At 35.1% G+C, this 27,116-nt stretch overlaps 1 protein-coding gene across 1 annotated transcript in view; it reads left to right on the forward strand.

Annotated features, from left to right (window-relative positions):
* Window positions 1–645: 645 nt before the first annotated feature.
* LOC134261983 (neuroglian-like) overlaps window positions 646–27,116 on the forward strand; it is a gene marked incomplete at its 5' end in the record, with an annotated part of 183,150 nt that continues 156,679 nt past the window's right edge. Inside the window, 2 exons of the mRNA XM_062744366.1 lie at window positions 646–776; window positions 24,555–24,777. Of these exons, the coding sequence (XP_062600350.1) occupies window positions 646–776; window positions 24,555–24,777 (354 nt within the window). The remainder of the gene's footprint in view (window positions 777–24,554; window positions 24,778–27,116) is intronic.

Here is a 27,116-nt window from a genome sequence, read left to right on the forward strand (position 1 = left end):
ATCATTCAATTGTAGAATAGTGAGATGCAGAGAAAAAAAATACAAATCTGCAGTGTATAGTTATTTGCAAATGTAAAATCCTTACCAAAGCAGAATATAGAAACAATTGACATAAATCAGAGAAAATTCGAATTAAGTGTAGAAACAACTAAATTTTCTGAGTTAAACTAATAATGTTAGCATTCTATTATCAATTTTATAGTTGTATTACACTCAGTGAGATATTCGCACATTACTTCTCCATTTTGAATGACATTAAGAGAAAATTAGAAAAAAATTGGATGTCTGCCATGTTGAATCGCCATTTTGACCTCTTTATTTTCATGAACGCCAGCATATTTTTTTGGATTCAGCATACTTGAAATAGGTTAAAATCTATGCTGGACCAAATAATAATTATTTGCCGTTCGAAGTTATTTCTAGCCTTCTTTTTAAAAATCAGGACCAGACTATTGGGTAGTGTAGGTTCTAAATTGTCCAAATCATGACCCCCTGGCAGAAGTTTGGGTCACAATAGGTATTGCAAAGGTGAAAAAAAAAACTGGTGGCCCTTGGGTCTCTTGTTTTCACACTTAAAGAATTGGAGAGATTCATTTGATGGATTTTTATATCAGAAATTTAATATACTATGTATAATGTTTTCAGTACCAACCATTAGGCCAAAGAATTTTGCATTGGATGAAACACAATCATTTACACATGAAACAGCTACATTTGTTTGGGATGCAGTTCCATCTAATTCTACTGAGTTGAAAGGAAAGTTTGATGGATATGTAGTAAGTATTAGAAAAATAAAAGATATCATTTTTCCCCATTTTTAGCTCTACTGGTCAGAGACTAAAAGTACTTATGTGATAGTAAGATGTCCCTCCATCTAGCTGTCTGTCTGTCCTTCTGTTTGTAAACAATTTTTCAAAATCCTTCTCCTCCTACAGTTTTGGTCTGATTTCAATATAACTTGGCACACAAGTAGACTACACTAAGATACATAATTCTATCATCAGTTTTTGATTTAGATGAACGGTGTTGCCTTGGTTACTAAAAATAGAAATTTCTGTGAAATTCCTTGAAGAAACATTACTCCACCTTCAGTTTCTGATCTGAATTCAGTATAACTTGACACACAGGAAGACTACATTAAGATACATAATTAAGTGCATCAGTTTGATTTCCATGAATGGTGTTGCCATGTTTACTAAGAGAAAATTTCTGTGAGCTGCATTCCTGTCATATAGACTGTATGTAGTATGAAATACGACAGTAATATGAAATCAATGCAATAATTTCCAAGCGTATTTCTGGCAACAGCAAACATTATTTTCATAGACTACTACTTTATGTTTTTAGCTCACCTGAGCCGAAGGCTCAAGTGACTCACATTTTGTCCGGCGTCCGTCTGTCTAGCTGTCCGTCCAGCTGTCCGTCTGTCTGTCTGTGTTTCACTACTTTATGTTTCGACCAAACTTGCCACAAAGCATCCTTTCAGTTTGTGAAGGGCCATGCCCTTATTATTTAAGAATTAGTGAAAATTTGGTGGTATGTTTTAAAAATCTTCTTCTTAAGAACCACTGTGCCAGGAAAGTTGAAACTTATCATCCTTTCAAGTTTGTAAAGTGTGTGGCCGAAAAAGCAATACTCACATTTATAGAGAGAGAGAGACTCATACAACCCCTTCAAAGTTTTACATATATATAGGAAAATTCTTTTAAAATTTTCTTCTCAAAAACAGCAAAGCCATAATTGCTCATATTTATATGGAAGCATCCCCAGGTAGTGTAGATTCAAGTTTGTTCAAATCGTAACCCCCCGGGGGGGCGGGGGCCAAAATGGCCGACCAAAGTTTTATATGGAAATATATAGGAAAATTCTTTAAAAATCTTCTTCTCAAGAACAGCAGAGCCATAATTGATTATATGGAAGCATCCCCAGGTAATGTAGATTCAAGTTTGTTATTTGGCCGACCAAAAGTTTTACATAGAAATATATAGGAAAATTCTTTAAAAATCTTCTTCTCAAGAATAGCAAAGCCATAATTGCTCATATTTATATAAACCCATTTGAGTTTGCAATCAATTCGAAAATTCTTTAAAATCTTCTTCTCATAATTGTATACATGTAGAATTAAGTTTGTTCAAGTATGCACGAAATCCAAAGTTTTATTAGTGCATCACCTCAAGAATAGCAAAGCCATAATTGCTCATATTTATATCCTCAGGTGGTGTAGATTCAAGTTTGTTCAAATCATGACCCCCGGGGGTAGAGCGGGGCCAAACTTTTGGTGTAAACCAATTACTACTTTTTCCTAGCCACAAGCGATGTGGCCCATGCCTCTTGTTAAAATCCTTTCAGTGTAAGTAATTATTTAAGAAGGATTTTCTTTATTTTAATAAGGTTTTCTTTTCTTGTAAAGTGTGTAAAAAGCAATACCAAAGAGAGAGAGAGACTCATACAACCCCTTCTTACATATATATAGTCTGTAATTTTTTTTAAAAATTCTTCATTTTATTTAAGTTACGGAAGTCAAGATTATTCATTCTATAATTCTATTTAATTTCCACAACTTTGGTTCATATTAAACCCATTTGATGCAATCAATTCGTTCTCTGTATACATGTATGCTGTATGCACGAAATCCTTGTGCATCACCTGTCAATCAAAATCCCATGCCTAGGTGACTCTGAAAGTCTGTTTACGCGGAAAGAATTTATCTTGTGACTTGAAACATTCTTGTGGTCAGTTCTGAGTTCATACCTGTTTCAAAAATATATTCTTCGGTGGGCCAGGGGTGCCGTATGTTTATCACACCTTTCAAATTCTTCAAAGTGTATAACACCATCAACTGATATCAAGTAAAATTCTTCCAGGTTTCACTACAACAATGATTATAAACTTACATGTACTTTGTTAATTTATTTAGCCCTTTTCAGACACAAAAAAGCATATATCCCGTAGATTAAGATTTTTAAAAACATAACATAAATTTTCAGACTACTGATAAAGTTTTAACCAGCTGATTCGTATGGCTTTCTAGAAAGGGGGGGGGATAAAATCATTTCTAAAATCGCTAAATATCTATAATAGTATATGTTTTTGCAAAATGTTTTTTTTTCTTTTCATTTTTCATATGATACATGTATATCTCAGAATGAATTAATATTCGTACTGAAGTTAGTACATTTCATTTGACAAAAATTTGGCAGGTGATTTTTAGCTCTTCTGAGCCAAAGGCTCAAAGAGCTAATGCTATGGCCATTTGTGCAGTGTGCGTCGTGCGGTGTGCATTAACTTTTTAGAATATGGGCCATAATTCAAGAACCCCTTGGCCAATTATTGTCAAATTTGTCACAGGGTATCCTTGGCCTAAGGGCTACCATTTGTACTAAAATTAGGGGTGGGACCCTAAAACAAGAGGAGATAATCAACAAAAATAAAACCAAAAGTACTGGTTGCTAAAAAATCTTCTTCTCCAGAACCACCAGGCAGATTTTCACCAAACTTATATTCAAGGGTTGGGATATGTTGAAGATTAAAAATTGTTCAAGGCATGACCCTGGTAAAAAGGGCGTGGTCTCAAGGTCACTTCAAAGTTGACCAAAATTTACACTTATTAAAAACGTTGACATTTTGCTTACTATAAAGACTAGGATAATCAAATCTTGTAAGTTGATTCATCTTAAGCCTTCACACCATGTTAAATCAAAAGTAGGTCACAGTGACCTACTTTTTGAATTTTACGGGCTTTTGTTTTCAAATTGATTTTGGGCATATTTTGGACACTTTAAGGCCTATGATCATAAATCTTTGTCAGTTGGTGCATCTTGGGTCCACAAACAACATCAACTCAAAAGTAGGTCGCCGTGTCCTACTTTTTGAATTTTATGGCTAATCTTTTCTAAAATATTTAATCCCATTATTTCAGACACTAAGAGGTTTAGAATCACCAAATCTTGTAAGTTGATGCATCTAGAGGCCTTAAAACATATTTATCAAAAGTAGGTCACTGTGACCTACTTTTTGAACTTTGCAGGCATTTGTTTTTAAATTGTTTAAAAGGCATATTTTGAATACTATTAGACCTATGACCATCAAATTTTGTCAGTTGATGCATCGTTAGTCTTCAGAAAATGTCAACCAAAAAGTAGGTCACTGTGACCTACTTTTGACATTTTATGGCTAGATTTAAGTATCTCGGGTACTAATTGGCTAAGAATCATTATACCCCCGCAAACGAAGTTTGGGGGTATATAGGAATCACCTTGTCTGTCCGTCTGTCTGTGCAATCGTGTCCGGTCCATATCTTTCTTACAGAGGGACATTAGAATACTACTACTCCACACAAAGATTGCCCATGACCTAAGGGTGTGTCATGACCTTGATCCAAGGTCATTTAAGAAACTTCAAGGTCACTGGAAGAAAAATTTCATAATTCGTGTCCGGTCCATATCTTTCTTACGGATAAACTTGGTAGGTTCTCATTTCACACAAAGATTGCCCATGACCCAAGGGTGTGTCATGACCTTGAACCAAGGTCGTTTGGGGAAGTTCAAGGTCACTGGAAGAAAAATTTCATAATTCGTGTCCGGTCCATTGTGTCATTTCACACAAAGATTGCCCATGGCCCAAGGGTGGGTCATGACCTTGACCCAAGGTCGTTTGGGAAGTTCAAGGTCACTGGAAGAAAAATTTCATAATTCGTGTCCGGTCCATATCTTTCTTATGGATAAAGTTGGTAGGTTCTCCTTTCACACAAAGATTGCCCATGGCCCAAGGGTGTGTCATGACCTTGACCCAAGGTCATTTAAGCTTCAAGGTCACTGGAAGAAAAATTTCATAATTCGTGTCCGGTCCATATCTTTCTTATGGATAAACTTGGTAGGCTCTCATTTCACACAAAGATTGCCCATGGCCCAAGGGTGGGTCATGACCTTGACCCAAGGTCGTTTGGGGAAGTTTAAGGTCACTGGAAGAAAAATTTCATAATTCATGTCCGGTCCATATCTTTCTTATGGATAAAGTTGGTAGGTTCTCCTTTCACACAAAGATTGCCCATGGCCCAAGGGTGTGTCATGACCTTGACCCAAGGTCATTTATGGAACTTCAAGGTCACTGGAAGAAAAATTTCATAATTCGTGTCCGGTCCATTTCTTTCTTATGGATAAACTTGGTAGGCTCTCATTTCACACAAAGATTGCCCATGGCCCAAGGGTGTGTGTTGACCTTGACCCAAGGTCATTTGGGGAAGTTCAAGGTCACTGGAAGAAAAATTTCAGAATTCGTGTCCGGTCCATATCTTTCTTATGGATAAACTTGGTAGGCTCTCATTTCACACAAAGATTGCCCATGGCCCAAGGGTGGGTCCAAGGTCATTTGGGGAAGTTCAAGGTCACTGGAAGAAAAATTTCATAATTCGTGTCTGGTCCAGATAAAAGGTTCTTCTTTCACACAAAGATTGCCCATGGCCCAAGAGTGTGTCATGACCTTGACCCAAGGTCATTTGGGGAAGTTCAAGGTCACTGGAAGAAAAATTTCATAATTCGTGTCCTGGTCATATCTTTCTAATGCATAAACTTGGTAGGTTCTCATTTCACACAAAGATTGCCCATGACCCAAAGGTGTGTCATGACCTTGACCCAAGGTCATTTGGGGAAGTTCAAGGTCACTGGAAGAAAAATTTCATAATTCATGTTTGATACATATCTTTATAAGGAAAAATTTACTTCTGAAAAACACAGCGGGGGGTATTTTATCCCGTTTGGACAGTTCTAGTTGGAATTTGTCAGTTGATGCATCAAAGATTAACAACCAAAAAGTAGGTCACGGTGACCTACTTTTGACATTTTATGGCTATATTTTAAAGTACTTATTGGTTAGAATCATCAAACTTTGTCATTCGATGCATCTTGACCAAAAAGTAGGTTACAGTGACCTATTTTTGACATTTTATGGCTAGTTTTATGTATCTCAGGTACTAATTGGCTTAGAATCATCAAATTTTGTCAGTAGATGCATCTTGGGTTTTCGGAGAATGTTGACCAAAAAGTAACAGTGACCTATTTTTGTCATTTTATGGCTATATTTAATTTCGGGTACTGATTGGTTTAAAATCATCTAATTTTGTTATTTGATGCATCTTGGGTTCTCGGAGAATGATGATCAAAATATAGGTCATGGTGACCTACTTGTCGTTGATGGCTATATTTAAGTATTCTAGGGTACTTATTGGCTTAGAACTGTCAAACTTTGTCAGTTTAGGCATAAACTGACCAATAAGTAGGTCACTGTGACCCACTATTGAATATCTCAAGTACTTCCAATCTTTGTCAATCACTGCATCTGGTGTCCTCAAAAAGTAGGTCACCACTTATAGTATTTTATAGTTACATTTAAATATCTTCAGCCCCAACTGGCTAAGAATCATCAAATTTTGTCAGTTGATGCATCTTGGGTCTTAGGATAGATTGTATGATTTATCAGAAGAGCGATTCAAGGTCATTGGGCCTCTTGTTGTATTTAGCGTGTAATTCAGTAGATTTTCGAGTTTACCGCATTTAATATTTGTCTCCAAATTTTACATAATTACAAATTTTCAATGTTAGTCTAACTGCAATAATTCTTATCTGAACCAATGAAAGTAATTAACGCTATCAGAGAGCAGAATTAATGTGCGAGTCTGATACGTATTACTAGCTCTTCTGAGCCAAAGGTTCAAAGAGCTAATGCTATGGCCATTTGTGTAAACTTTTTAGAATATGGGCCATAACTCAAAAACCCCATGACCAATCATTGTCAAATATGTCACAGGGTATCCTTGGCCCAAGGGCTACCATTTATACTAAAACTAGGGTTAAGACTCTTAAACAAGGGAAGATAATCAAGAAAATAAAACAAAAAGTACTTGCTGCTAAAATATCTTCTCCAGAACCACCGGACAGATTTTCACCAAACTTACATACAAGGGTCAGGATATGTTGTGTCAAGGTCACTTCAAAGTTGACCAAAATTTACACTTAATAAAAACATTGATAATTTGCTTATATAATGACTAGGATAATCAAATCTTGCAAGTTGATGCATCTTAGCACTTCACATAAGGTTAATTCAAAAGTAGGTCACCATGACCTACTTTTTTAATTTTTGTGGGCATTTGTTTTCAAATTGATTTTGGGCCTATTTTGGACTGTGATCATCAAACTTTGTCAGTTGATGCATTTTGGGTCCTCAAACAAGGTCAACTTAAAAATAGGTCACCGTGACCTACTTTTTGAATTTTATGGCTTATCTTTTCTAAAACATTTGATCCCATTATTTTAAACTTTGAGAGGTTAGGATGAAAAATTAGGTCACTGTGACCTACTTTTAGGTCACCTGAGTAAACTCAGGTGACCTATTGCTATCTGTTTTCGTCGTTCGTCGTGTGTTAACATTTGAACATTTTCAGCTTCTTCTCTGCAACCACTGAACCAATTTCAACCAAATTTGGCACAAAGCATCTATGGGTGAAGGGAACAAAAATTGTGAATTTCATGATCCCTGCCCCCCTGGGGCCTGAGGGGTGGGGCCAAAACCACTAAAATTAATGCAATCTTTAAAAATCTTCTTCTTTACTCCTGGACATCAAGCAATCAAACTGTTTGCATGATTGTAATCAGCAATGAGTCCTCTACCAAAATTGTGAAATTCATGGCCCTGGGGTCAGGGGTTCGAGTGCTAGGGCGGGGCTAAATAAGTAGGTAGTGAAAATGCATTATTTCTTTGAAAATCTTCTTCTCTGCTCCTGGGTATTAAATAAACCAACAAAGTACATAGTTATGATGAGCAAGAGTGCCTCTACCAAAATTGTGAATTTTATGGCCCCAGGGTCAGGGGTTCTGGTGTTAGGGCGGGGCTCTATTGATTATATAGTGAAAATACATTATTTCTTTGAAAATCTTCTTCTCTGCTCCTGGGTATTAAATAAACCAACAAAGTACATAGTTATGATGAGCAAGAGTGCCTCTACCAAAATTTTGAATTTTATGGCCCCAGGGTCAGGGTTCTTGTTTTAGGGTGGGGCTCTAATGATTATATAGTGAATTGCATGAATTCTTTGAACATCTTATCCTTTGCTCCTGGTTAATATGCTAATGATCTAATTACATATTTAAGGCCAGGATTTATTTTATTTTCAGTTGTACAAACCCTCCGCTCAAGGTTTTGAATTTTCAGAAAAAAATTAAAATAATTTTTTTTCTTTATGATGTCAAATTTGAGTCGGGATCAAGATTTCAAATTTACGAACTCGCACTTCCGGTTTTAAGATGAAACGGCGGGTAAATAAAGCTAGATCTGAGAAGATATCTTGGTTTAGTGTAAAATTCGTCGATACGAGTGCCATTCAAAACGTTTCACCTGTTCAAAGGACAAATAAAATGCTGACGACTTTGTTGCACAATGACATGCTGGTGAAATAATTATGTATTCGTTTTAAAAGTATCTGTCTGTAAATTATTCTCCTCCCCCAGGTTTTAAACTGCCCGTGGTAGCTATTGCATATTGCCAGCGACATTGTTTAGGTCTCTGTTATAGCTTACAGTCTAAGCATCATTCTTCAGAACAGGGTTGCTTATGCATCAGATGTAATGAATAAAACTATGGGAGAAGTTAAGTCCATTTGACGAAGAAATGAACAATAACCTGAAGAAATAAAAAAAAATTAACTATTAAAAGGCAAGAATATACAAATATATACAGGCATGTAGTATCATTTGTATCAGCCAAAGAAATTATTTTGCACTTAATTGAAAAAATGTTCACCGTACTCCCCAATACTCCCTGTCTGTTTTATTATAGGAATTATAATTTTAGGCATCAAGTAAATTTTAGAACAATGTCTACACATTCACCTAACACATATTAAAAGAATGGAGATATATTGAAAGACTTTTAAAGAATTGATTTTTTAAAATATATTTTGACCAACATCACAAAATTTATATAACTGGCCCAAACTGGCAGATGATGAAATAAGCAATTAAATGTTCTACTTTCCTATTTGTAAGCATTATGTGTCCAGTGGTAAGGAGCCTATTAGAATAGCATAAAAAAAGAATGTACAATTGATTTATCAAAATTTTTTTTTTTATTTCCTTTTCCTTCGGGACTTTTTTATTCTCATATTCATAACTAAACCTAAACATAAAAAAAAATGCTGGCCTTATAATGAAGAGAGGGGCCTCTTTCAAAATAGATAAATTCAGGGCCACTGGGTCAGGAGCACCATGGGGGTACTTTGACTACAAATAAATTAATGCTTTGAAATCTGCCCTTTGATAGGCAATGGTGCCTCTTTCAAAATTTGTGAATTTCATGGCTTTTGGATTAAAACATGAACCAAATAGGATCGCTGGAAAGTTGTTACATGATATTCAGGTGACCTATAAGGCCCGTGGGCCTCTTGTTGAATTTTGCAGGCATTTGTTTTCAAATTGTTTAAAAGGCACATTTTGAATACTTTCAGATGTATGATCATCAAACTTTGTCAGTTAATGCATCTTGGGTCTTTGGAAAACGTCCACCAAAATGTAGGTCACGATGACCTACTTTTGACATTTTATGGCTACATTTAAGTATTTCAGGTACTTATTGACTTAGAATCATCAAACTTTGTCAGTTGAGGCATCTTGGGTTCTCGGAGATTGTCGACCAAAAAGTAGGTCACTGTGACCTACTTTTGACATTTTATGGTTATATAGAAGTATCTCTCTGGTACTTATTGGCTTAGAATCATCAAACTTTGTCAGTTGATGCATATTAGATTTTCAGAGAATGTCGATGAAAAAGAAGGTCACAGTGACCTACTTTTGACATTTGATGGCTATATTTAATTATCTCTGGTATTTACTGGCTTAGAATCATCAAGCTTTGTCAGTTGAGGCATCTTGGGTTTTCGGAGAATGTCGACCAAAAGTAGGTCATGGTGACCTACTGTTGAATATCTCAGGTACTTATTTACTTAGAATCATCAGTCTTTGTCAATTAATGCATCTTGAGTCCTCAGAAAATTTCAATCAAAAGATAGGTCACTGTGACCTACTTATGGTATTTTAAAATTATATTATAATATCTTCAGTCTTAACTGGCTAATTGTTATCAAACTTTGTCAGTTGATGCATTTTGGGTCTTATGATACTTAGAGTTGGAGGCTTCTAATAGAATTGATAGATTGTACAATTTATCAAAGAGCGATTCAAGGCCCTTTGGCCTCTTGTTTTTTAAATTTTATTCAAGACACAGTACATATATTTTTTTTTAAAATTCTTACAAAATAATTAATTGACTTAGTAAATTTACACATCGGATATGTACTACATATGAATGCATGCATAGGGAAAAACGATCTTGTATCAACAATTTAATTCAACACGATTAAAATTAAAAGGGAAAGTAGAAACTATCAAGTAATGCATTTATGAAAGTGTGTTTCCTCTTAGTGTTATAATATGATAGTATATTGAACTTTTTTATGTCTAATATAATTAGGATTTAACTTGAAACGAGATTGTACATTTTTTTTAGCTCTACTGGTCAGAGACCAGAAGAGCTTATGCGATAGTAATGCGTCCGTCGTCCGTCCGTCTGTCTACCCGTAATTTTTTGTTTGTCTGTAAACAATTTTTCAAAATGCTACTCCTCGTACAGATTTGGTTCGATTTAAATATAACTTGGCACACAAGTAGACTACACTAAGATACATAATTCTGTGTATCGGTTTTTGATTTCAGTGAACGGTGTTGCCGTGGTTACTAAAAATAGAAATTTCTGTGAAATTCTTTCAAAATGCTACTCCTCCTACAGTTTTGGTCTGATTTCAATATAACTTGGCACACAAGTAGACTACACTAAGATACATAATTCTGTGAATCAATTTTTGATTTCGATGAGTGGTGTAGCCATTGTTACTAAAAATAGAAATTTCTGTGAAATTCTTTCAAAATGCTAATCCTCCTACAGTTTTGGTCTGATTCAATATATCTTGGCACACAAGTAGACTACACTAAGATACATAATTCTGTATATTGGTTTTTGATTTCAATGAACGGTGTTGCCGTTGTTACTAAAAATAGAAATTTCTGTGAAATTCTTTCAAAATGCTACTACTCCTACAGTTTTGGTCTGATTTCAATATAACTTGGCACACAAGTAGACTTCACTAAGATACATAATTCTATATATCGGTTTTTGATTTTGATGAATGGTGTTACCTTGGTTACTAAAAATAGAAATTTCTGTGAAATTCTTTCAAAATGCTACTCCTCCTACAGTTTTGGTCTGATTCCAATATAACTTGGCACACAAGTAGACTACACTAAGATACATAATTCTGTATATCAGTTTTTGATTTCAATGAACGGTGTTGCCGTGGTAACTAAAAATTAAAATTTCTGTTTAAAACTCTCAAAATGCTACTCCAAATACAGTTTAAGTCTGATTATAATACATGTATAATGTGGTGTGCAAGTAGACTACACTAAGAACATAAAGAGACTTAATCAAGGATCATTATTCTTTTTATTGCTGTGGTAAAGTTTCAATTCCCAACTGCTTAAGAACTTTTCTCTTCCTTTGATATAAGTACAAACCAGTAGAGCTTTAGTCTCGACAGAGACTTCTGGTTGCTGAACACAAGTACGTCGATATTAAATTTTAAGACATCTTATTAGTTTAAATATCCGTATACGATAAATTACCAATATTAATTTATGGAAAAGTACAACAAACATTTCAAAAGGAAGTTGCTTTAATTTGATTAAATAAGGACAATGAAAATGTTTAAAAATATTTATCATCAGAACAGTGACACACTGTGTTGCACAGTGCACAGAAACGCTGACTTCAAAGATGCCGACATGGTTCAAGGTCCACGCCAAAACGTGGGCTTTCGGTCCACGGGGCCTCGTGTTTTGTGAGGCCTGTACTGTACCTAGGAATGTATAGGAAGATTTTTTTTTAAATCTTCTTCTCTAGAACCATTAGACCAGGAAAGATGAAACTCATATGAAAGCATCCTCAGGTAGTGTAGATTCATGTTTGTTCAAATCATGACCCACTGGGGTAGGGCGGGGCCACAATATGGCAGATCAAAGTTTTTTACCTAGGAATATATAGGAATTTTTTTAAAATCTTCTTCTCCAGAACCATTAGACCAGGAAAGATGAAACTAATATGGAAGTCCTCAGGTAGTGTAGATTCAAGTTTGTTCAAATCATGAGCCCTGGGGGTAGGGCGGGGCCACAATGGCTGATCAAACTTTTACATAGGAAAAATCTATTTAAAATCTTCTTCTCAAGATCAACAAAGCTATGATTGGTGATATTAATATGGAAACATCCTCATTTAGAGTTAATTCAAGTTTGTTTATTTCATGCCACTTAGGGGTAAGGTGTGGCCATAATGGGCAATCATATCTTTACATAGAAATATATGGGGTAAATCTATGAAACCCTTCTTCTCAAGTATGGCAAAATTATACATGTATGTTTTATTGATATACAGTACCGACCGGACACAACCTAACACCAGAGCGAACTCGAAGCGGACCCCGGGTTCACTTCCCGGGTTCGCTCGGGGTCCACTTCGGGCTCGCTTTCAGAAATTTTGGGACTGCACTGGATGCGCTCTGGGTTCGCTCCGCGTTCGCTCGGGGTCAGCTCTGGGTCCGCTGCATTCGCTTTCTGGGACCACTTTACGCACTGATGCGTGAAGTGGACCCTGCTTTAATCTCACCGCCACTAAGTCCCGCCCCTTGTATATTCCAATACAGTAATGGGAATGTGGATCAATCATTGTTGTTTATGCGGCGATCGATACATGTACAATGTACTTGTAAACAGTGACATTATGGAGAACATTGATAAATTTTCCAAAATTCAACTGTACATTCGACGTAGATTTACATGTATAATTGATTTCCTTGATTTCTCCGATCTCGGAATTTCGATCCCGAGAAATTTAAAGTTATTTAACAGCGGGTTATTATGCATTTATTTTTCTTTAGTTATAACGTGAAAACAAACACAGAAGAGGAAGAAAAAGGTGTTGAATTGATTTGCAATGTATCGAATGATGTACAAGTGAAACTGAAGTTAGCGTCTAGAGAAAATACCTTTCAAATTCATGCGTTATATACTTTAAAATTATATTTGTTATTCCTTAAGTTTTGCAAAATCGTTGCCAAACACGTGAATTATGATATCGCATCTATAAATTACATTAACCTTTTGTACACGTGATATATTTAGGTTTCATTCATAGTAGTTACTCATTATAAGTTCGTAATAAATATTTACAGGAAATTTAAAAAAAATCGTATCAGACTTTTTTCACACTCAGAATTACGGAGCGAGTATGATTTTAATCAGAATGATCAAAAATAAAATGACAAATAACAATTGTTCTCCCGGTCTGCTAAGAATATAATAATACATCCCCCCTACTTCACACACTCACATTAATGAAATTAAAAATTATCTTTAAAAAATATTTCTAAATATTTGAATATAAATAAATACAGGAAACATCAAGACCAAAAGAGAAAGAGATCTTAATTGTATTAACTCTCATAATTAGACTAGATTTTAATAATAAAGCCTGATGACTTTTTCTTAAATTTTTATGAGTCGTCATCCCAATCCTGTACTCAAATTGTTTTCTATAAGCCTGCTGCAATAATTTTTTTTCAAAAATATACAGGAAGACGAACATGTACATTTATTTTTTTCATGCCCGATTAAAAAAATCAATAATTTTGATGTGAATTTTAAATAATTTAAAGGAATTCGTAAATAGAGAAAATGGAAATAAAATTATTGAATATTGGGCACGTAAATATTGCTGCAATGTTAGTATCTTGAGATGATGAAATTTTACAATAATTGTCAAAGACCAACTATTTTTCTTTTCTCCTCTTTTTGTTAGTAAAAATTGTAATACCAATTATTGATTTCTTTTTTTATGCATTGACTGATGTATTTAACCAATTTATTTACCCATGGGCTTTAAATACTGGTATAGAGAACTTAAGAAAATAAATACGTAAATATTCATGTATCATTCTATGTGGAAAATTAAAATATATAATTTATTAATTGCTTTAATTAAAAAAAGAAAATAAACATATAAATATAAAATACAACCAGGAGAATTAAAATAAATAAATATTAAATAATATTTTAATTATCATAATAGATTTACATTGTAACTTCTACGCGTTTTGCTTGTATGTACAATAGGGATGTCAAATCGGTCAATTTTCAATACTCGGTTACTCGGACGTTTTTCCGATCGAGTACCCGGGTACTCGGTAAAAGTGTAAATAAATTTGAACAAGTAAATTGAAGACTGTAAAACATTGTAAACTCTTGTAGAAATAAAACCAGATTCACTGATAGGAGGCTTATCGATCCGTAAATGTATTTCTGTTGTAATAACGATGAGCACTTCGTGCCCGACGAAATTTAATATAACAATTTTTTAAATTCAATTTATTTATCAGATAGACACAAGAAATAAAATCATAAGTTGTTCAAGTTGTTTTTGTTTAAAAAAAATAATCTGCTCCGTAATTGTAATGTAAATCTTTGTCGCGTTTGACGACCAGGTATCAGTCGTCAGAGCTACGTACAGTATCAACTTGAACTTAATCAAGTTCTCCTAACAGAGCGGATTGACGATTTTAGTACACTTGTTCGATCCTAGATTTATATAGTATTACGGGACGGTATTTTGTAGTTTGATGCAACGATGGACATCAGTTTTTTTTTAAGCCTTTGCCTTCAACCAGTTTTATTGGCCTGTAATCAAACACAACCATATCAACAATCGCACGTGTAATATCATCCGCTCTTTCCCCGAGAATTTACGGCTTCTCGGAGAATTGACAAATTTTTTAATTATCTAATTTATTTAAACATAATGGATCTTAAACGATGTTCAGTGAAAACAAATAATTAAAGCCAAACAAAAAAATAAGGGAAGAAGGCAGTCGAAGGTGAGAAAAGCCAGGTACCCCAGGTACTTGGTCACGATAATTACTGTATAAACACTGCCACAGGCGATAACGGTCATTTAGAGTCGTAGTAAACCCTAATTACTGTATGTACAAGTGAAATGAGCATTTTAAGTTTTTAAACAGATTGTTTAATGCATTAATAAATAAGATTAGAAATATTCAAAAATATACATCCGAGTAACCGAATACCGATTTTAGTTAATTGATACTCGGACGTTCGATCGAGTACCCGGTTAACCGGGTACTCGTTGACATCCCTAATGTACAATGTTTGGATTTATATTGAATTAAATCAATACGTTCGATCTTTAATCCCAATCGACAGATCAATATGTTATTTTGATTGGTTGACACGCTGATTGGTTAATCGCTAATACTGATTGACAGCTCTGTAAAGAAATACCGAATGCGCGTTCACTCTCTGGGACAGCTACTGAATTTGGGGTTTGCTCTCTGGGTCCGCTTTCGGGTTTGCTCGGGGTCTGCTACAGGTTCGCTTTGGGTGCGCTCCGGGTTTGCTCAGGGTCAGCCCTAGCGGACCCCAAGCGGACCCAGAGAGCAAACCCGGGGTCCGCTCCGGGTTCGCTTTCTGTTAGGTTGTGTCCGGTCGGTACTGTAGTGACATTCTCAAGTAAAAAAAAAAAAGATTCTGCCTCTCTGAAACCACCCTTATTAGGTCACCTGAGTAAACTCAGGTGACCTATTGCTATCTCAGCAGACAATTTCGTTGGTCGTTGTGTGTCATGCGTCCTGTGTTAACATTTGAACATTTTTTAGCTTCTTCTCTACAACCACTCAACCAACTTCCACCAAATTAGACATAAAGCATCTATGGGTGAAGGGAAACAAAAATTACATGGTTCCTGCCCCCCGAGGGCCAGAGGGGTGGGGGTAATACCACTAAAATTAATGCAATCTTAAAAAATCTTCTTTACTCCTGGACATCAAGCAGTCAAACTGTTAGCATGAATGTAATGACCATTGAGTCCTCTACCAAAATTGTGAAATTCATGGCCCCAGGGTCAGGAGTTCTAGCAGCTAGGGTGGGCAGGTCTATTGATAATATAGTGAAAATGCATTATTTCTTTGAAAATCTTCTTCTTTACTCATGGGTATTAAACAAACCAACCAAGTATATAGTTATGATGAGGAAGAATTCCTCTTCCAAAATTGTGAATTTCATGGCCCCTGGGTCAGGGGTTCTGGTGTTATGGCAGGGCTCTATTGATTATATAGTGAAAATACACTAATTCTTTGAAATTCTTCTCTGCTCCTGGATATTAAACAAACTAACTAAGTATACGATATAGTTATGATGAGGAAGAATACCTCTTCCAAAATTGTGAATTTATGGCCCAAGGGTCAGGGGTTCTGGTCTTAGGGTGGGACTCTATTGACCTTATAGTGAAAATGCATTAATTCTTTGAAAATCTTCTCCGTTCCTGGTTATTAAACAAAGTAACTAAGTATACGAGGGGTTATCAAAAAGTTCGTGGACTGAGGCTATAAAATTAGTACTATGTAGTCTGTGCTTTCAAAATTTGTATGGAACATAAATCAACAAAAAATACAGAAATGTTGAAAATTTTAGCTTGATACGTTCATTATTTTCCAAATAATTATAAAATGAAAACGACAATATATGATCACCCGGCGCTGTCGTCGTTTATTTTCATGACGTCCGATAACGTCATTGTTTTTTTCATTGTCTGCTTCTTCTACCTCATACACTTTCTTAATGAGAAACCCTGGAGCTGAGTAAGGACTTAAACCCGCCTTGTTTATATGACTTTGCAATGTCATGAACTGTGGCCTTCAATGAATATAATATTCCAAATGGATTAATACATTGGGAGAGATCCGCGCTTGATTGTGCCGGCATATTTTGCTTTTGGGAGTTCAATATCTACAACGCATGATTAACGTCATTTTTGACGTGATTGATTTTTCACACCTTGACTGCACATCGACATTAACCGTGTATCCCTTTTCTTTCTGAATCTATTTTGACATTAAAAGACAAGTACTCTTGATGCATTTTATTTCTCTGTAGCCAGTTTCAACATATTTTAGGTCTAACCAGTTTTTTTCAGGGGCAAAACTTTATAGAATGTTGAAAATGGAAGCCCCTCCCCCCTTTTGACATCATTTTCAAGGCCTCGTTTGTTTGGACATTCCGTGTAAAATTTGCGATAAAATTTCATAGAACTTCCAGAATGAAGTGAAAATTTCGTATTTTATGAACAATTGTGTCCAGACACTTACCTGAATTAACGGGATTTTTGGATGTCAAATGTTCATATCAAAATAGTTTTTCTCAGTTACACATAGGTCGCAAAAACGTCGTGTTCGAGGTTGCGCCGCCTGGACATAGCATTGCTTACAAAAACATCACTAATTTATTAAAAAATAAAATTTATGATTTATGATGTATCCTTTAGATAGAAAAGATGATGCTTACTAGATATTTTAAAATTCATTGATGTGCTTAAAGCGGTTTTAATTTTATGACGTTAGTCCACGAACTTTTTGATAACCCCTCGTATACAGTAAAATTTGTCTAATCCGGACTCTGAGTACTCCGGATTTTTGTCCATTCCGTCTATAAATTTTAGTCCCATGCACTTCTTTAAAAAACTCATTAGAAAAAATTCTGTGTAGTCCGGATACTGTCTATTCTGTATTCCGAACGGCTATACTAGTCCCAACTGCTCATAATTAACGGTAATTATTTCCTCTAATCCGGCCACACCTGAGTTACTTCAAAGCAATTAACACCTTTCGTGGTGGATTTAATAATCTGTGTTAACATTAGCAGTGCCATGAGACGAACTCAGTGAAGTGCGGCGGTGACACAGCCCAGTTGAAAAAATAATAATAAACTAGAACGATACTCGTTGCGAGCAACGAGAGGTCTTCCGTCCGATTCTGAAATAAAATCCGAAAAATCTAGCAGAAAAAATGAGAAAAAAAAAATCGGACATTCGGGGGAGCAAACCCGGGTCGCCCGCGTGAAAATCCAACGCGCTAACCATTCGGCCATTGAAAACACCGCTTCAAATTTTTAAATGCGAATATCTCTAGATTGCCTTTTTTGATTCTAATAAAAATTACATATTACGCATAAGAAAATGAGTCTCTATTTAAATTAAAAAACAACAAAGAAAAATATTGAAAAACAAAAAAGTTGGAAAATTTCATTTTTTAAAAATGCTTCCGGCAGAAACCGGAAGCGCCGACGACGCACGAAAAGGCAATTCTGCAAACCACAAAGTCATGATCTATCATCTCCAATAAGTCTCCAGTTCATATTCTCAGCCATTTTTGATAAAAGTGCGCGACAAAATCGCATTTTAAAATCAGGAAATTGCCCATAACTTGGCACCGGAATCGAATTTTCCAAATTTCTCTTCGGATGTAACAACTTCATATAATGACGCATATTTTGTGAAAGTTTCATTGAAAACCGCTGAATAGTTCTCGAGAAATCTTCTGCACAAACTTTTGTCAAAAAAAGAATAATAATAAGAATAATAACTAGAAACGATCTCGTTGCGAGCAACGAGAGGTCTTCCGTCCGATTCAGGAAAAGAACCTAAAATCGAGCTGAAAAAGTGAAAAAAAAATTTGGTCACAAAGAGGATTGAACCCAGGTCGCCAGCGTGAAAATCAAACGCGCTTTTTTCCTCTTTATTCCCAACACGCTTAAATTACGCGTTTGAGTCCACTGCTCTAAATGTACTTGAATATACTTCAACAATACACCTGTGATTCTTAAATCACGAAAGGTGCGCCACTATATATTTATAATTTCGCGCCAAATGCCACAAGTTAATCTGCGCGCCTTTTCTTTGGAATGTTTCATTAAATAGGTGTGATAGCTTCAATAGAATAAAGAAAAAGGAACGTTCTTTAAGCCTAAATTTCGAGGTTTAGAAAGTATATTTAACAGATTGTACATATTCTATATTTTATATAGGTAAGTAACACAAAAGAAGTGAAATGGTAATCATTTTAAACTTTTTTTTAATTACCTGTTTATCCCCAAAGTGAACTAACCCGATTCTTTACACCTTCATGAAAAGGTAGAAATGGTTCAATGAAAGACATGTCTCGCCCTTCGACGGTCAAGGAATCAGATTTCATTCATGTTCAATGTTCAATGTTCAACTTTATATATCTTTGAGAAAAGAATGTTAATATAAACTCCATTAGACGATCTTATTTAAAAAAGGTTTTCTTATTTCTGTCTTTTGTATTAGTTTAATATGACTCAAGTGTGCATGGGAAACACACTGGTTACGTTTGTGAAAAACTAATAAATTTTGAATACTGCTCTAAATATAGTTATGTATACAGTACACCTGCAACAGTACACCTGTCTAAGAATCATAAAAGGCGGGCCACTATTCATAATCTGGCGACAAACACCACAATATTCGTGCCTATCCTTTGGACTGATCTATCAAATAGGTGTGATAGCTTCAATGAAATTAAATATTAAATAAAACAACTTCTTATCGCCTTTATTTTATTTCGACGTTAAGAAAGTAAATTTAACACATTGCACACACGTATCTAGCCCAATTACACTAAAGCAGTAAAACGGAAATTAAGTTTTAAGATTGTCACTGAATTGCAGCGTACTACTAGGTGAAAGTCCACGTAGTTTTTTTACTTTTCATGTATCATTTAGTCAAACGCTCAGCTGCCTCCATAAACCCGTCTCGCGAAATGGCGGAGTTGACAGAGACAGCCGCCATCTTGGGTCCGCTTCAGATTTTCAAATATTAATATCTAGAGTTCTGATTAACCAATACCCAAACAACTTATATAGTAAGCATCGATCAAAGGGTCTCTATTATCATTCCAAAAATAAATAAAAAATGTTGAAAAACAAAAAAGTTAGAAAATATGATTTTTTCAATTCGCTTCTCCTAACAACAGGAAGTACCGACGACGAACAAAGTGTCACGTCCTGGATGGTATATATCACGATCTATAATCCCTGAAAGTTTCATGTTGATATCTTTTACCGATTTTGAGTTTAATCGAGGACAAAATGTCATTTTAATTTCAGGAAATTGTCCGTAACTTGGCACCGGAAGTGAGTTTTTAAATTTTCTCTCGGATATACAAAATTCATGTTACGACACATCTTTTCTGAAAATTTCACGTCATTCAATCCAGTAGTCTTCGAGAAATCGCGTGCACAAAATTAGAAAGTCAAAAAAATAATAAAAAGAATAATAATAATAATAATAAGAAACAGTAGAATCACTATAAGGTCTTCCGTGAAGACGGAAGACCTTTATAATAAGAAACAATAGAATCACTATAAGGTCTTCCGTGAAGACGGAAGACCTTAATTACAAATTGTCGCATAGGTTCACGTCAGAAAATGGTGGACGCAAAATAATTCCTGAATTTTCCTCTTTAACTCGAGCAATCCTGCATTGGACAGGGCCGATGTTTATTATGAGATGATAAAACATGTGTAAACTTTCTTAGTTCAGCGGAATCATGGACATTTTCGGCATTATGAATGTTTTGTTTACTGTAGCGGTGAGGGCATCGCGCAGCTATTGGAGTGGATCCAAGGATTTATGAATGAATAAAAAAGATGGAAATAAAGTTTGATATCTTCTGTATTATTTAGTGACATTATTCATTTGCAATTAATAGATATATACAAGAAAACGCGAAATGCTAATAAATGCAGCTGAAAATCTTTATTTTCTCAAGATAAAAAAAAAATTAAATTAAATAATTATAAATTCTACATACAAAACATAGGAAGAATGAATGATGGCAAGTTATCAGATGACATCAGGGGAACTGATTTTTATGAATGAAACTTTTAAAACGTTACTTGTACGTTGTAGATGTTATATCTGCGAAGTCTACCTGTCTGGGCGCTTCCGGGAGGGGGGGGGGGGGGTTCTTGAATATAGACTTGTAAATTACCATTATTTTGTAGAAAGAATTAAGCCTTATCATTTTCTTTACTTTAAGAAGAGTGTCTTGTTATGTAAAAGTCAAGGTCAGTTTATGTAGAATGTAAAAATTAAAGCCGAATTGGCATTCATTTCAATATGTGAGAAAGGTGGGGGATAGGTCTTTTACAGTTCACAAAAAAGAAATGGGAGGGGGGGATAAGATGAACACATATAATACATTCAATATACACACTTTATTTACTAAAATCTCGTCTCAATTGAACCAGGGAAGTTTTTCTACAGGTCCTTTCGCCATCGCGTCAAAGACTTTACCTGCACACTTGTGTATTGCACAATGGGTTTTCCCCCCGCGAAGTCTATTTAGGAGAAAATGAAACTGAATATTTTTTAGTGTTTAAGGAAACGTTGAACCTACGTTTGCGAAAGTTATTTAATTCCTTCTTAATCAAATCAAGAAACTGTTTATACGTAAAATCATCAAAAAGGGGCTTTAACTTTCACCATGAATATCACAGAAAAAAGAAGAAAGAAAGAGAAAGAAATGTTCAAAATCGAGTTTTAATTCCCTTTTCTGTGACGACCGGAAGTATTGACGATGGAAAAAATGTTAATGGACAAATCTTGAAGTCATGATCTATGATATCTGACACAGTTAACTTTCATATCTTAAGCTGTTCTGGAGAAATGGACCGGACAAAGGTCATTTCCAAAATTTGGTCAATACGAAAATAGTAAGAATACTAGATACGATCTCGTTGCGAGCAACGAGAGGTCTTCCGTCCGATTCAGGAAAAAAAAACTTGTAAAATCGAGCTGAAAAGTGATTCAAAATTTTGATCACAAGGAGGATTGAATCCAGGTCGCCAACGTGAATGCGCCTTTTTTTTCTCTTTTCTCCCCAACGCGCGAACCATTTAGCTATTGGGAATACTGCTTTAAATATACTTGTGTATACTTTTGCAACAGTACACCTGTCTGAGAATCATAAAAGGCGGGTCACTATTCATAATTTCGTGTCAAAAGCCACGCATAAATATTCGCACCTTTTCTTTGTACTGATCTATTAAAGAGGTGCAATAGCTTCAATGAAATTAATTAAAACATTCTTATCACCTTTATTTTATTTCGGCGTTAGGAAAGTATATTTAACACATTGTACACATTACATATCGTACTAGCCCAGTACATGTAACACTAAAGCAGTGAAACGGAAATTAAGTTTTTTAAGATTGACACTGAATTGCAAGATACTACTACGTGAGAGTCCAAGTAGTTTTTTGCATTTCATGTATCCTTATGTCAGAATGGTTTAATCAAATGCTCAGCTGCCTCCATAAGCCCCTACTCGCAAAATGGCGGAGTTGACAGAGACAGCCGCCATCTTGGGCCCGCTTCAGATTTTCAAATATTAATATCTAGAGTTCAGACTAACCAATATTAAAACAACTTATATAGTAAGCATCAATAGAAGTGTCTCTATTAATATTCCAAAAATAAATGAAAAATATTGAAAAACAAAGAAAGTTGAAAAATTGGACTTTTTGAATTGGCTTCCGGTAGCGACAGGAAGTACTGACGACGAACGAAAAGTCGCGTCCTGGAAAGTATTGATCATCATCTATAAACTCTGAAAGTTTCACATTGATATCTTTTACCGTTTTTGAGTTTAATCGTGGACAAAATGTTGTTTAAAAATCAGGAAAATGGTCCAAAACCTGGCACCAGAGAGGAATTTCCAAAACCTGTCTTGGAACTTTCAAGAGTATCTTACAACACATCTTTCCTGAAAGTTTCAGGTAATTCTACCCAGTAGTTTTCGAGAAATTGTGTCAGAAAAATAATAATAAGAAGAAGAAGAAGAAACAGTACAATAACTATAAGGTCTTCCGTTAAGACGGAAGACCTTAAATATTACTAGTATATGATTGAATTACAATTTAAAAAAAAAATAATTTTGTTTTAACTCCTTTTACCACATTATAACATAAATACAAAAAATAAATATGTACGCGATTTACAAATCAATATATAAATCGGGATCGAAAATCGAAGGTATTTCAAAATGGCGCCATAACACTGTGGGGGAAGACGTAATTTTCAACATAAAAATTAAAAGTTCAATCTAATAATTAGCACATCGTAAATAATTTTGCATTACTGTTCTTACATTGAATGTGCTCTTTGACAAACGAAACCTGGTCCGCTTGATATACAGTAAGCCTATATTATGCGTGCCGGTAAATTTTGAATTAGGTAACATTTCACCCGACTTTCAAACTTTGTGAACAAACAAGAAAATACAGTAAGTCATAAGAGACTATTTCATAATTTCTAGACTAGAAAATATTGATTGATTTCATCATTTAATTATATTTTATATTATGCATAATGATGAACTTGAAAATAAACAACGAAATTTTCAAAATTAATATTTTCCTGCATTTTTCCTGCACTCCGGATTCTGTCTAAACCGGCCAAATTTTATGGAACCGGCAGTAGCCGGTTTGGACAAATTATACTGTATATTTATGATGAGGAAGGGTCATTCTTTCTGAATTGGGAATTTTAAGACCCCTGGGTCAGAGGTACCATGGGGGGGGGGGGCTCTACATATATGAAAATGAATTGATTGTTTGAAATCTCTCCTTGGTATGAATCAAACATTTTTGTTAAGCAAGGGTGCCTTTTCCAAAATTGTGAAATGTGTGGACCAAGGGTTGGGTTCATGTGTGGAAGTGTCACTACTGATTATCGCGGAATATTACTGATTTGTCGAAATGCATTGTTTTGCAGGCACGTAGCATCGTTTTTGAAAGTGGGGAGGCCAGCCAGAAAAAAATTTTTTTTTTACTTACCTGAAAAAGTTGACAAGCAAAAAAAAAAAAAAAATAAACGAAAATTGCCCAAACTCGAAAATCCTATTTCAGGGGGGGGGGGGGGTTGTGGCCAACTTTTTCGGAACTAACTTACTATCACTTCCAATTTTTTCCCTACAATCCTTGATTTCACCATACTATGGTATAAAGTGGGGGGGCCAACCATCCTTTCAATGAACATTTACTATAGTATAGGTAATGTTGGGGAAAAAAGTGGGGCCCCCCCGGTTGCTACGTCCCTGTTTTGTTCCCCTATTTTGTCTATGGGTATTAAGTAACCAAAGCAAGCAAGCATAGTGTATAGCTATGATAATTAATGGTGCCTCTTTCAAAATTGTGAATGCCATGACGTCTAGTTTAAAGCATGAACTAAATTCAATCATTGGAAAGTTGTTGCATGTCAGATGCTCAATGCATTTCTTGCTTCAATTATTCTGAGTTACAATGCAGACATAATTCTCGAGGCATGGTTCTGTAGAAAAAGACTTTTTTTAATGTAATTTAAATTACAATGTATTTCATGTGTGTACTGATCAAATTATAAGCAAATCCTTTTAAAATAGGCTTAAAAAATACAACCGACTGATAGGCAAGTAATATATAGTATTTAAAAAAAACTGAATTTGATATCAATCATTTTACCAGCTAAAATGGATTTGTACATTTTTGTAGATTCGTTATTGGAAGAAAACAAGTCCGGGAATTCTAAAGAGAATAGAAATACCTGCTAGAGTTTTGAGTGTTGTTAATACCAGTATGATTGAAACCCAAAGGATAAGGGAAACAATACATAATCTTCCAGCTTTCTCAGAACTTCAACTTGATGTATTGGTGAAGAATACCGAGTTTGAATCAAAGCCAAGTGATTTAATTGATCTTGTCACACCAGAAGGAGGTAATGTGTACTATTCATTTTTAGCTCACCTGAGCTGAAATTCATGTGAGCTTTTCTGATCACAATTTGTCTTTAGTCTGTCTTTCTGTCCATCTGTACATTTTCAACTTTTTCTCCAGAACCATTGGACCAATTTCAATCAAACTTCCAACAAAGCATCCTGGGGTAAAGGGGATTTAAGATTGATCAAATGAAGGACCAAGTCCTCTTTCAAGAGGAGATGAATTAAGAAGAAGTGAAAACTTGGAGGCATGATTTAAAAATCTTCTTTTCAAAAACTACTGGGGTCAAGAAAGATGAAACTAATGTTGAAGCATCCTCAGGTAGTGTAGATTCAGATTTGTATAAATCATGACCCATGGGGTAAATAGGGGCCACAATGGATGGTCAAAATTTGATATAGCAATAAATCTTTAAAATCTTCTTCTCAAGAACAACAAAGTTATGACTGGTCATATTTATATGGAAGCATCCTCAGGTAGTGTAGATTTCAGTTTCTTCAAATCATGACCCTTAGGGATAGGGTGGGGTCACAATGGATATTATTTAGGTATATGTGGAAAATCTTTAAACATCTTTTTCTTAAAAACAACACAGCCTTGATTGATCATATTTATTTGGAAGCATCCTCATGTAGTGTAGATTAAAATTTGTTTCAATCATGACCTCTAGGGGTAGGGTGGGGTCACAATGAGTGATCAAAGGTTTACATACGATTATATAAGAAATTTTTTTAAAATTCTTCTCAATAACAATAAGCCATGATTGGTCAGATTTATATGGAAGCATCCTCAGGTAGATTCAAATTTGTTCAAATCCTGAACCCTGGAGGTAAGGTTGGGCCAAAATGGAAGTTTAAACTTATAAGGAAAAAATACAGCAGTATGTAATGTTCAATCAGAATATGTAAGAAATATGTAAGCATTCCTAGTAAATGTAGATTCAAGGTACAGTGGACCCTCATTTATCCGGACGCTTTGGTTCCCAGTCAATTTGTCCGGATATGTGAAGCATCCGGATATCTGAATCAACAGTTAAACAAGACAAAATAGCATTTAAAAATTTCGTTCCGATGAAAAATCGTCCGGATACTGAAGCATCCGGATATCTGGCGTCCGGATATCTGAAGGTCCACTGTAATTCAAATCACACCTCCACCCTTTGAAGGTGTTTCCACCCTCACAATTTTAATGGTACATAAACTGCATTAATTTTCATTGCAAAAAATGTATAGGTCACAATATTATTTAAGATGCGAAACAAATAAACAGAAGTGTATGTCAACATAAAAAAGTCGCACATTTTTTGTAAACAGTATTATGAAAAATATTCAAAAAACTGGTCAAAATGCATAATTTTGATGCTGAATGTTCCTAAATACTTCCTACTTATAAGATGCTTTTGAATTGTGAATATCGGGGAAACTATTTTACATTAGAAGTACAAAAAAGCGCAAATGACTGAATGAAGAGACCGTAAAAGGAGTAATTGCCTTTGTCAGCATTTTTAAGCGGTTAGCTTCGCTAACCGCTTTATGGCATGTATCGACACCAGAAACTTCCATAAGGCGCTACCTATCGACAACGGAAACTTCAACAAAGCCTCTACCTATGATTTGTTTCTGACACATATAACACATGTTAAATAAAATCAAGACTATCAAAACAACATAATCTTTCGGTTTTTAATTTTTTCTGATTTTGTTTGAAAATGAAATAAATTTATAATTGTTGTATTAAAAAAGTTTATGTATAGCAGCATTTGGTGTCGAGATTGAATTTCCGTGACGTCAGCTGATGGCGATCGGGCCCTGTCACGAAATTCGAAGTCAACTTGAAGTTTAGCTGATAACATTATCAACGCGTTGGATTTAAACTTAAGGAAGAAATATATAGCGAGAAATATCATATTTGAACCCAATGCTACACGAAAACCAGTAGGCATATCCGATTTTTGTGTTAAATTGAAGCCTGAATCGAACAGGGGGTCAAAATGGCATTGCACACCTTGTGTATTTATACATGTATATAGAGGGGGTAGAATGTTTCGATATTTGGCTTATTTAGAGACTTACTGATAAAAATTCAGGTGCCTCTGATTAAATGTAAGGCACCCCTCATGAACAATAAATATGCTACTGGGCACAGGGAGGACGGGTTAATTACTGGCTAAAGGGGTTGAAGGTTATTACCGACTGCAAAACATCGGAGAATCTCTCGATCGAGTTTCATTTTCCTTGCCAAAATATTATGACATCCCGTTTGTTTTCTTCTCCTTTTTTTCTCAATTGAAATTATTTAAAAGATGATGAAAGCTTTGTTTCCAGGGATAAATTCTGT

The sequence above is a fragment of the Saccostrea cucullata genome, unplaced genomic scaffold (assembly GCF_032062105.1).
Source record: "Saccostrea cucullata isolate Sc308-1 unplaced genomic scaffold, CSIRO_AGI_Scuc_v1 ctg916, whole genome shotgun sequence".
In the NCBI taxonomy this organism is placed as follows: Eukaryota; Metazoa; Mollusca; class Bivalvia; order Ostreida; family Ostreidae; genus Saccostrea; species Saccostrea cuccullata.